Source organism: Erinaceus europaeus, chromosome 4, assembly GCF_950295315.1.
Source record: "Erinaceus europaeus chromosome 4, mEriEur2.1, whole genome shotgun sequence".
Taxonomy (NCBI): domain Eukaryota; kingdom Metazoa; phylum Chordata; class Mammalia; order Eulipotyphla; family Erinaceidae; genus Erinaceus; species Erinaceus europaeus.
Genome location: NC_080165.1, coordinates 89622325 through 89635320, shown reverse-complemented (window position 1 = coordinate 89635320; position 12996 = coordinate 89622325). Strand labels below are relative to the sequence as shown.

The 12996-nt window shown below is 36.7% G+C and overlaps 1 protein-coding gene across 2 annotated transcripts in view; it reads left to right on the top strand.

Annotated features, from left to right (window-relative positions):
* Window positions 1-12996, top strand: part of LRRC1 (leucine rich repeat containing 1) — a 174418-nt gene that overhangs the window by 149263 nt on the left and 12159 nt on the right. For both annotated transcript variants that reach the window (XM_007516499.3, XM_060190034.1), the window contains one exon: window positions 8798-8913. In XM_007516499.3, coding sequence (XP_007516561.1) covers window positions 8798-8913 — 116 coding nt within the window. The remainder of the gene's footprint in view (window positions 1-8797; window positions 8914-12996) is intronic.

The following is a 12996-nucleotide window of genomic DNA, read 5'->3' as shown; positions in this document are numbered from 1 at the left end:
TCCAGGATGAGTGTGATAAGTGCTGTGTGTGTGGTAGAGAGGAATGTGGTGGAGGCAGTAGACCCTGTCACTCAGTGTGTGTGTGTGCATTCACTTCCTGCTTCAAAGCTTGATAGCGTTCAATCAGATCTGTACCTTCCTGACTAGATTCTTTCAAATCGTTATTATTTACTCTTGAGAAGTGAAGTTGCATGCACAATGTGTCTAGACATAAGTGCTGACCAATTCATGTTTTGTTCCCCAAAACCATAGTTGTATTAATTTCCATTAGTCTGGTGTGTTGTGTAGCTTTTTCTGTCTTTTTTTTTTTCATTTAATTTTACTGTATTGTATATCGTCTGTTTTCTAGCATAGCTTCTGTAGCAGCATTTGTTTATATTTTTTCCAAATGATTGAAGGGAAAATGTTTGTGGGTCACAATACTAGATTCTGTTTGTGTTTTGTGTTGTTATTTGTAGTAAACATTTACAAAACAACAAATGTCTCTTGTTTTCTTAATTGTTAGCTGCTTGGAAATTTAGAAAAGTCAAGTAAACTTGTTATCTTGTAAGTATTGTTCAGAACACAGTTGCATCTCTAACTTCCATTTTGCTTCTTAAATGCATGAAGATTCAAATCGACTGACTGCTTTGTGTGTCCTTCATTGTAAAATATTGAACATTTTCCTCTAAATTCATTTTTTTAAACTACTGCATGGCCTGTAACCTTATTTTTTACCTTATTTTTTTATATGTGTGTCAGATTTGTTCATATTATTCTCTCAAAAGAATGCTGTTCTGTGAATTACATTTAATTTCTTCAGAATTTCTGAAAGGCATAATTTGGCAGTTCATTTGTCTTCACTGAATTCTAGTTTGTTGGCATAACTCTATTTCTAATGAAAGACCTAGATTTACTTTATTTGCTATACATGGCATGTTTCTAATTTTTCAAGTCATTTGCTGTGTTTTTTATTTCTCATCCTGTTGTTTAAGTATGTATTCTTGTGGGAAAGGAGGTTCCCTGAAGAAACTTGTATTTTGATTGAGGGAAGAATTAAGAAGAGACCATTATTTAGTATGATTTGTATGTGTGATCATGGGTATAAAGGAGAGCTGTTGCCTTCATATTTTTTCTCAACTAAATCTTACATTCCAATAATGTGGATATACTCAGTATATATGCATTTCAGCTGGAAGAAAGAAATCATTCTTTTGTTTCTATTAGGTCAAAATAAAGTGACTAACTACATCACACTTGCTGTTCAAGTAAGACAGGAGAGGATTTGAGGATTGTTCAACAAATTTTTTTCTTTACCACGCAATTTATAAACACTCAATAATCTGTAAACAGAACTAAAATATTCAGAAGTGTCTGTGATGATAGAATATTTATTTTGTAGATAACTTTTTGCATGCTTATTGTTTTCATTTACAAATATTTTAGTATTAGTGTCACTGTGTATCCTAAAAAGAATTGTTGGCAAAAAAATAATGTAGGACTTAAAACTATTTAATATAATGGACTATAGAACTTTATGGTAAAGATTTCTAAACTCAGCTCAGTAAATAAGTCATAAAAGAAACAGTTGATGGACATGTCTACATGAAAATTAAATTTTTTGATCCTCAGGAAGGATTCTTATTTTGATGAAAAACAGCCAGGGAGCAGGAAGATATATATATAATATTGCAAAGTAGGTTGCTGGTTTACTTACTGTATTGGAAATTTATTGACATTGAGGGAAAAAAATGTCCCCCCCTATAGAAAAATAGACAAAAGCAAAGACCCCTCCATTAAGTGATTTATAAATGAAAAAATAAAATGATTAGTATTATCAACATATGTTAATTTCGGTGTTTTCATACATACACACACACACACACACACACACACAAAATCTTAATTAAAGTATGGGGGGGGCAAGCAGAGAGATAGCTTGATACTACAGCACTGAGGACCGAAGTTACAATTCCCAGTACCACCACATGTTAAAGCTGAGTAGTACTCTGATGTCTCTCATAAAAATAAAAGAGACAGAAAAAAATTATAGGAAAAAAAGAAAACATATGCACCTATTAAATTTTTAATATTAAAAATAATCTACCTAATATTGACAGAGAAAAATGCTTTTGAAGTATAAATTATGGCTTCTTTGGAAGGGAATATGGTAATAGTTTTAAATTTAAAAAATGTACAAGCCTTTTTTTTCCCTATAATTCTACTTCAGTGAATTTGTCTCAGATAAATAATTATGGCTAGGCACTAAGAATGATGCACAGGATTTATTTCTTACATTATAACATTATATATGGAAATAGCATATTCCAGGCACCATGCCATATTTGTAATAGGCACAACTAACATGTGCCGGGCACTATGCCAAGTGTTTTATGCTTATTCTTGTCTTATTTTCACAGTAGTTTTGGGTAAATCATTATCAACATCCACCATATTTCAAAACTACGATTCAAAGTCTTAATATCACACAGCAAAGAAATGGCAGAACTCACTAGCAGTGTCTAATATTTGCCATTTGTTGATTAATCTGTAATACATCTGTAGAATGAAATACGTGATTGCTCAATTCCTTTTATGAACTTACTAATGTGTGAAAAGGTCCTTGATGTTGTGTATAAACAAAGGTGCTAAAGATCATAATCACAAGTACTTGATAATAACACTGAAAGATTGTACCTAAAAGCATTAATGTTTATTTTCCATTTGGGGAAGGATTACTTTGAGTTATTTTTCATTGTGTTTTGCATGCATGTGTGTATATATGTTTTTATTTTCCAGTCAGTGTATGCTACTTATTTTTATAGCTATAGAAGAATGCTTTTATTATTAGTGGATATTTTGGTGTCAGTGAACTCAGGGAGTTCCAAAGCCACATAATTTTCAAAATATTTATGAGTAGGGAACATTTGAATAATATGACACAGATGATGGGAAAGGCAAAAGTAGTCTTTGACTTATAAGATTGCATATCCTATTATTTCTGCTCAAATTATATTCTTCTGAGATTTTACTTAGTATGTCATCTAGTTTTAGTGATGAAATGTGGTTCACTTCTGTTACAAATGATAGCACAATGGAGAGACTGCAGAAAAGTGAAACTTCCTTTACACTTAAAGCAAATATTCACAAAGTGGGATAAAGATGGATAAAAGTGACTAGTATTTGCTTTCTCCTTGAATTCTTGAATCTGTCTGATTATCTTCTTTAGGAAAATATACCTCTCTATCTCCCTCTCCCCTCTCAAGTTCTCTCTGTCTTATGGAATAAAATAGGAAATACATATATATCACTTACAGTTGATTAATACTAAGTGCAAGTTAACCTGACTAAAAGTTTTCTTAGTGATCAACAGGTCTTAGTCGCATGAAATGAATTAGATCAGTGCCAAACTTTTAAGACTGTATCATCTTGAATTAAGCCATAAAAATAGCCAAACAAGCATTCTCAGTTACATTCTGTAATTGTCAGAAAATCTAAGCCCAACCTCTTGTATTCTGGGAAGATGCTATTATGTGGTTTAAGGAAGGTTTAAAAATATCAGCTTCCTACATGAATGGTAATAAAGTATTTGAACAGTGACTCTGCTTTCCATAATTTTTTTTAGTAATGGGAGCATTTTATCCTACGACCACTAAGGAACTGATAACTCTGCCTCCAGAACCCAAAAGAGGAAGCAAAATTACATATTAGTGATATGTATGATACAGTCTGAGCTCACCACAATTCTTTACTATCATTAACATAAAGTCTTGGGAGGCAAGACAGTGCTGCATCCAATTGAGCATAAACATTATCCATCCATAAGGATTTGGGATCAAGTCCCTGTCCACCACTTGCAGGGGGAAGCTTCACAAGCGGTAAAACAGTGCTGCAGGTCTCTCTGTCTCTGTTTATCTTCCATCCCCCTCTTAATTTCTCTCTTTCCTATCAGATAAATATTTTAATAAAGAAGGTCTTAAAAATGAAAATGACATTATGACCTATTGGGGGAGAAATAAAGTTTCTGAAAGTTCAGGTAGGACCAGGACAAGCTTATCAAACCCAACATAGCTTCAGCAACATAGTAGGTGCTTGCGTGTGATTTCACTTATCATCTGGATCTTGGATATTCTCTCCTTCTAAAGACAGTATTTTTATTTAGCAGCAGCAGTGGGTGGAAATCTACAATAGATGTTTAATTATCTGTGTGGCTTCATGTAATTTAATCTTTATTGGTTAAAGTAACACCTAGAGACGCAGGAAAGATATAACCAGGCCTACTAGTAGATCATTACTTTAGTGATATGTTGATGTCATTGGCCCAATATTTCAGAGTCCCAGAGTCCATGATTTCTATAATATTTATGAATATTTGAATAAATATGATACAGATGTTCATGGGAAAGGCAAAAATAGACATTGACTTCTAAAATTACACATCCTGTTATTTTTGGACAAATTGTATTTTGACCAAGTTTTGCCCATTGTACCCACTTCTTTTCCAATCCTAAAATCTTTTTTTAAAAATATTTTATTTATTTTTAATGAAAGAGAGACACAGAGAGAAAAATACAGACAGACAGACATAGACATGCACACCAGAGTACCACTGTGTTCTTGCTTTAGGTGGGCTGGGGATTGAACTGAGGACTTCAGACTCTTGAGCATGAAAATATTTTACATACCCATTATGCTGTCCTTCAAGCCTAAATTATATATATATATATATATATATATATATATATATATATATATATATTTTTTTTGAATAGAGACAGAAAGAAACTGAAAGGGAAGATGGAGAGCTTGGGGGGGAGGAGACGTGCAGAAATGCTTCACTATTTGTGAAGCTTCCTCCATGTAGGTAGGGGCTGGGGGCTTGAACCCAGGTTCTCGTACAGTATAATGTTGTACACTCAACCACTTGGCCCCCAAGTCTAAATTCTTACCTATATCTGTGTGACCTCAAAGTTCTGTGCTCCACATTGATGTTTACTCTATTGAGAACTTCCCGTCTGGAGTTAAGAGTTTTGAGTGCTTAATAATACTTTTTAAAAGTCAGAGTCTGGAACCATCTTCTTCCGGCTGATTTGAAGAGAGTTCTCTGTGTGAATATTTGCCTGGGACAAGGTGTGCCTTTGGGGGTCATTAAGGCATTCCCTGCACACTCTGCAACAACATGTGCTCTTTGTTGACTTTATTTTCCAAAAACTCTTAGACAGTGGAGATCAGAAGGTCACTCTGCCTGCTGACAGCCCAGAGCGTCTAGGAAGCTCTTGAATAAAATTGTTTTCTCCTCCCTTGACACTTCCAAATGGATGTGAGACTAGAGCAGGAAAGAAAAAAAAAAGTATGCTGTAAACACAGCAGAACTCTCACATATTCCATTAAGTTCACATTATTTTTCCATTCCCAAATACCTAAGGGATTCTTAATTTACCTAGGACTTTTAGAATCCTCTCATACTAACTTTAATTAGTTAACTAGTTTTTAAATATATAATATGTGCACATGATACAAATTGAAATTGTTTAAGTGGTATACTTGTTAGGTCCCCAAACTGATATTCTACAGATCACTGGGACAGTGGTTATATCTGTGCAATGATTTTCTAAGTCATGATGCATTCTTGACTCTACATACAGTCCAGAATAGAACTTACTGTCTCATTGAGAAGACCTTGTTTGTGAATAACTAATAGTATCTGTTTTGCCTTGTTGGTATACAGATAAAGCCAGGCCCTATGGCACCGTTGAGGGGTGTCCAGCTTCAGCTTCAGTTTCATGCTGCCCTGGAAGACCTCCCTTATGACTTGTCCCGCCACCAAACTTAGAACCCAGTACACACACACAAACCCTTCCACATGGAAGGGGATGGGAATAGAGTAAATGCGCTGGGATTTCTTTCTAAGTAGATTTTTGTTAGGATCATCCAAATTTAACACTGAAAATCAGATCCTACCCATCCTCAAAAAAGATCAGAGTTTTGTTTTGTTCCTTTCTATGATCTTTCTGGTTACCCAAATCAAACTAATGATTTCCCTCCTCCATGGAGAAAATGAGTGCTACACCCCACACAGGATCCTAGTGCACAACACTCTTAGGACATGGTATTTTAGGCTTTCCATTCATAAAACAGGTGAGAAGTGATTTTTTACTTGGAAAAAAAAAAGTTTCATTTTTTCCATTGTTGCCCATAGAAGCAGATGACTTTTGAATGTTAGACTTTCACTGGCAAGTAGATATATTAAGTATATAAATATCCTTAGATGGAAAATGCTGGTAGGTAAATGGGCTTTGCTAAGACAGGATGTAGGTACCATGGGCACTGTGCTTTGAAAGCAACTAGATTATATATAATCATGTATAAATCAAATGGTAGCCTAGCAAACTACCTTAATAGTCTTCACGAGGTAGTTTGTGCAGATGGAAGCTTAGTATAAGAAAAACTTAATGGAGTAGAGGGTGTCTAGTCAGTTTTTGGATAATTGATAAATTTTAGACATGAAAAAAGACATTTTTATCAAGGCCAGACAGGCCAAAATGCAAACTATATTTTAGGGGATGGTGTATAAATGCTTTTGAGTTGGGACATGGGAATACACTGAAATTACCAGGAGGTAATCTTTCCAGTCACCATCTTGGCTCCGCCCCCCTAGAAGTAATCTTAAAAGGCTTATCTGAAAAACTTCTAGGTTGCCAACTATGAATGTTAGTCTATTTTCTTAATATGTTTATTTTCCTTTTATATCTTTTATAATTTAACACTGTCCTTAAGTATACCTCTAAATCCATGCATTACAGAAGCCAAACCTTCCACCTTCTGCTCCCCATAAATACCTTTGGTCTATACTCCCAGAGAGATAAAGAATAGGGAAGCTTTCAGTGGAGGGGATGGGATACAGAACTCTAATGGTGGTAATTGTATGCAGGTGTACCCTTAGTATCCAACAACCTTCTCAATCATTATTAAATCACCAATAAAAAGAAAAGGTAAAAAATCTTTGTGTGTATCTGTCATCTTCTATGAAGACTGTTTGCATATAAAATGAAAATTCCATTGCTTAATATATATAATAGATAACGGGTATATATGTAGATCAGAGTGGAAGGACTGTATTCAGATAGCACTGTCGATTTTTCTTTGGCCCCTTCTCAAGTGGGAAACTAGAATTTTTTTTTTATGTGTCAAAGAGATATCAGTAAATTCCTTCATGAGCTTTTCTGGTGTTCACTCAGTGAGGAGAGTGAAGATGAGAAGAATGTAGTACTGAATGGATACTTGAAGAATATTGTGTCAGGGTTTGAGTTATTTCTTTTTAATATTTATTTATTCCCTTTTGTTGCCCTTGTTGTTTTATTGTTGTAGTTATTGTTGTTAGTGATGATGCCGTTGTTAGATGAGACAGAGAGAAATGGAGAGAGGAGGGGAAGCCAGAGAGGGAGAGAGAAAGATAGACACCTGCAGACCTGCTTCACCGCCTATGAAGCGACCCCCTGCAGATGGGGAGCCTGAGGTTAGAACTGGGATCCTTAAGCTGGCCGGTCCTTGCGCTTTGCGCCACCTGCGCTTAACCCACTGTGCAACTGCCCAACTCCCTAGGGATGTTCTTGGTTCTGCTTTCCTGTCTGTAAAAAACACAGCTAACTTGTTGATGGGAACTGTTCATGGAATTCTTTGGGGTTTATAATAAATTTTTAAGACCAAATCTTCAGTGTGTGTGATATTTATCTTAAAATTTGATGCCTAGAATTTTTAAAGAAATGTTTATTTTTTGTTATTTATTTATTATTCAATAGAGACAGAAGTCAAGAGTGAAAGGGAGAAAGACATGGAGAGAAATAGAAAGAAACATCTGTGGTTCTGCTTCACCGTTTGCAAAGCTTTCCTACCGCAGGTGGGACAGGGGGCTTGAACCCCAGTCCTTGCACATTTTAATGTGCACTCAACCTAAAATTTTTCAACTTCCATATTGCCAAGTTATGCTCGTCTAGACCTGTGTATTAGCTAATATAGTTGAAAGATGCCATTTGGATAGCAGTGGGAAGTAACTTCCTTTTCAGAATGAACTTTTTTTTAAACGGTATTATTATTATTATTAATTTATTTTTAATTTAAGAAAGGATAAATTAACAAAACCATAGGGTAGGAGGGGTACAACTCCACACAATTCCCACCACCTGATCTCCATATCCCACCCCCTCCCCTGATAGCTTTCCCATTCTCTATCCCTCTGGGAGCATGTGGGTTACAGAAGGTGGAAGGTCTGGCTTCTGTAATTGCTTCCCCGCTGAACATGGACATTGACTGGTCGTTCCATACTCCCAGTCTGCCTCTCTCTTTCCCTAGTAGGGTGGGTCTCTGGGGAAGCAGAGCTCCAGGACACATTGGTGGGGTCTTCAGTCCAGTGAAGCCTGACTGGCATCCTGATGGCATCTGGAACCTGGTGGCTGAAAAGAGAGTTAACATACAAAGCCAAACAAATTGTTGAGCAATCATGGACCCAAAGGTTGGAATAGTGGAGAGGAAGTGTTAGGGGGGTACTCACTGCGAACTCTAGTGTACCTCTGCTTTCAGGTATATATTTTGCACTAGTTTATGGATAAGTGTCAACAGTATTATTTTTTAATTCAAAGTATGCATTCAGTGTTATCCAGAGATTTTTACAAGCTTAATTGAACTCAGTGTTTTGTATGATTTAAATTTTAACATAATTGGTTACCAGCAAGACTTAAAATGATGAGGCACAATTTGATACATTCCTTTCATGTAAAAAAAAAAAACCTTGGCAAAATATATATTTTCTTTCTCATTATAGATTGGCGGGTGCTGCAGCCTTACTGTTTTCTGTGTACGTGACAATAGACTAACTCGGATACCTGCGGAAGTGTCACAGGCAACTGAACTTCACGTCCTGGATGTGGCCGGAAACAGGTAGGCTTATTCCGGTTTACTTTGTGTGTGAAAAACGAATATTCATTCACCCCAATCTCTGTTGCGCATGTTTGTTGCCTTACCTTAGTTTTCTCTTATAGAATATATATTGATGGGGAGCTGGGTGGTGGTGCACCTGGTTGAACACATGCTACAGTGCACAGTCCCTACCTGCAGGGGGAAAACTTTGCGAGTGGTGAAACAGGGCTGCAGCTGCCTCTCTGTCTCTCTCCCTATCTCCCCCTTCCCTCTTTATTCTGGCTGTCTCTATCAAATAAATGAAGATAATAAAAAATTAAAGAAAGAATATATATTGGTGACTCTAACAAATTAAGGGAATTCTTAGACTAAGAGCTGGAGAGATTGAACATGATTGAAGTAGGTCAAAGGCAGCATAACCAGGGAGTACTGTAAAGCTTAAACAGACATTTTTTAAATTTATTTATAAAATTAAAATATTGACAAGACCATAGGATAAGAGGGGTACAATTTCACACAATTCCCACCACCTGAATTCCATATCCCATCACCTCCCTTGAAAGCTTTCCTATTCTTTGTCCCTCTGGTAATATAGACCCAGGGTCATTATGGGGTACAGAAGGTGGAAGGTCTGGCTTCTGTAATTGCTTCCCGGCTGAACATGGGTGTTGACAGGTTGATCCATACTCCCAGCCTGCCTCTCTCTTTTCCTAGTTAGGCAGGGCTCTGGGGAGGCGAGGTTCCAGGACACATTGGTGGAGTCCTCTGCCAGGGAAGTCAGGTTGGCATCATGGTATTATCTGAAACCCGATGGCTGGAAAAGAGTTAAGATATAAAGCAGAACAAATTGTTAAGTAGTAACAAATCTAAAGGCAAGAATATTGCAGGTGAAGATTTGGGAGTCATCGTTTCGGAAAAAGCTAGTAGGTCTATTTTAGATATATTCCAAGGGGCCTATGATGCTACTAGTTTTTGCCCGAGATTTACATCTGATATGCAGGTGGACCCAAGGTATTGTCTGGGGAGATGGTATCCTAGTTGGAAAAAAGACTAGAAAGCTGGATCAGGTCAGAGAGTAGCTCCCAAACATGGGAAAAATATATAAATAAGTAGACAGTTTTTAAGAAATGCTTCCCTGTACAGCAGTATAGTGATGTAAAAAGGAGAGGACAGTACTTGAGAACTGGAAGACTACTTGTACTCCAGCTTTTACAGTCAGTTTTTGTAAATTATTATGGATTTATAGATTTTCCTTATCTGAAAAATTAACTGCAATGATTTTGAACTAGATTTTAACTCCGCTGGTGACTCTGAACCTCCTAGACAATTCTTTTCAGATTTTACTAGTGATTTAAACAACATTTTACAAAATTATAAAATTTCAGTGGTATAATTTCATACCCACACATGGAGTATGTGAATCCTCACACCATAGTTCTCACAAAAGTCCAAATGATTTAATTTGGTTACCATTGTTTTTACAAGTTCGTTGGTTTGAATCATCTGTATTCCACATATGAGCAAAACTGCCCAATAGTTCGCTTCACCTTTTTATTTACTACATTTAGCATTATCACCTCCAGTTCTTTTCATCCTGATCCTCCTGATTTGTAAACACAGTTGTATTTAGAGATAAATTCTCAGGTGAAAGGACCCACAACTAAAGCCAGGATGGTCAAGTGATTCACATTAAGAAAAAAGGGGGGAGGCGGTTTTAATCACAAGACTATAATCTCTGAGAAACATTGTGCTGTTTCTTAAATTCTGGGGTCAGAGGTCATGTTTGGGTTGCTCACCAATATTTGGGGTATGCCTTCTGTTCAGCTTTGTAGGAAAAAAGATATTTGTCAGCCATAAAGGCTATATGCTATTTTTTTATCCTGAACACATACAAGATGTTCTTTCTGCCTAGGACCCTCTGCTCTATCTCCCCACTTTTTGTCATATTTTTACTTTCTGTAGGAAACGTTCCTCCAGAGTCTGCATTTTTAAAAATTATCCCTTTTTTAGCGGTTGGAGTAGCAGTTGATAAATTGCCCGTTTACATGTGTATGACCCTCCTGGATTCAGAGTTTAGAGTGGTAGCCATTACACCATGGAACCACATAGTGTTTAACCCTCCTAAACTTGAAGTTGTCTCAAGTCAGCTACTATGGCTTATATATCACTATGTCAGTATACTTTCACTGTTACTGATATCTATAATAGATACCTAGTATTTGTCAGTTGAATGAAAATGTTTAAAGTTTTAATTTTGCAGAATGAAAAACAAGCTGTTGTGAAATATCTTAATCATACTTTATTTCCAGTAGGAATTAAAAGTTAAATGATTGATTTTATATTTGTTATAAGAAAGTGTGAGAGAAGAGCAAGAGGGAGAAAACAAATATATTATTATACTCGGGCATAGAAGAGTGTCAGGTGGGAGTCGGGCGGTAGCGCAGCGGGTTAAGCGCAAATGGCATGAAGCACAAGGACCGGCGTAAGGATCCTGGTTTGAGCCCTAGGCTCCCCACCTGCAGGGGAGTCACTTCACAGGCAGTGAAGCAGGTCTGCAGGTGTCTTTCTCCCCCCTTCTCTGTCTTCCACTCCTCTCTCCATTTCTCACTGTCCTATCCAACAACGACAACAACAACAGCAATAATAACTACAACAATAAAAAACAACAAAGGCAACAAAAGGGAAAATAAATAAATATTTAAAAATTTTTTTAAAATGTGTCAGGTATTAATCTGTGGCCCCAGGACTTCAGGCATTCAAGTTAGTGCTACAACCAAGATATAATTTTTAAAAAGTTTGAATATGATATAAAACATAATTATACTATATACTTAAACAATATTGGATAAAGTAGCAATATCTAAAATTAATAAAGGGCTCAGTAAACACCAAAAAGGAGAGAATGTCGGGGTGGGGGAAGATACCTACACTGCTGGTCCAACCTTTGTGGAAAACAGTCTGGAGATTTCTCCAGAACACTAGAAATAGATCTGTTCTATGACCCAGCAGTTTGTCTCCTGGGGATTTATCCAAAGGAAACAAAAACACCTATCAGAAGAGGCCTACCTGTGTTAATAGCAGCACAATTTGTAATTGTCAAAACAAATCACAGTCCAGATGTCCAATGACAGATGAGTGGCTAAAATAACTGTTAAAAATGATGAAGCTATCATCTTTGTGTCATCTTGGATGGAACTAAAGACATCATGTTAAGTGAGAGATACACCAAAAAGAGAAGGACAGATACCAGATGATCTCACTTGTAAGCAGAACCTAATAAATAGAGACACTGTGGGAGAAAACAAAGTGAAACATGAACTGGCCATGCATGCTGTATTGCATCAAAACAAAGAATTCTGGGGAAGGAGGGAGTAGGAAGGGATGGAAGAGAACTTTGGGGGCCTCATGCACTATGAAATTATACTCATTGTAAAACATTAACCCCCTCAATGATATTTGTTGAATATGATATGTACAAGGTCTACAGAAAATAGGACATGAAGACAGGCAAGGGAGAAGAATTTATACTCAACCATGGAAAGGTGACCTGATTGTCAGTGGTAAATACCAGCAATCTGAACGGTGTTTGGGGGAATGCATCCTAAGAACAGATTAACTGGCCACTTTAGGTGTCTTCTAGTTCCATCCAAGATGATACAAAGATGATACTTCTTCATTTTCAACAGCTGAGTAGTATTTGAGTAGTATTCCTATTCATATGCTCTACAGTTTTTTTTTTTTTTCAGCCACTCATCTGTCATTGGACATCTGGGTTGTTTCTAGGTTTTGGCAATTACAAATTGTGCTGCTATGAACATAGGTATGCATAGGCCTCTTCTGACAGTTATTTTAGGCATATACACTTTTTTTTATTTAAGAAATGAGACATTAATAAAACCATAGGATAAGAGGGGTACCATTCCACACAATTCCCACCACCTGATCTCTATATCCCACCCCCTCCCCTGATAGCTTTCCCACTCTTTATCCCTCTGGGAGTATGGACCCAAGGTCCTTGTGGGTTGCAGAAGGTGGAAGGTCTGGCTTCTGTAATTGCTTCCCCGCTGAACATGGACGTTGACTGGTCTGTCCATACTCCCAGTC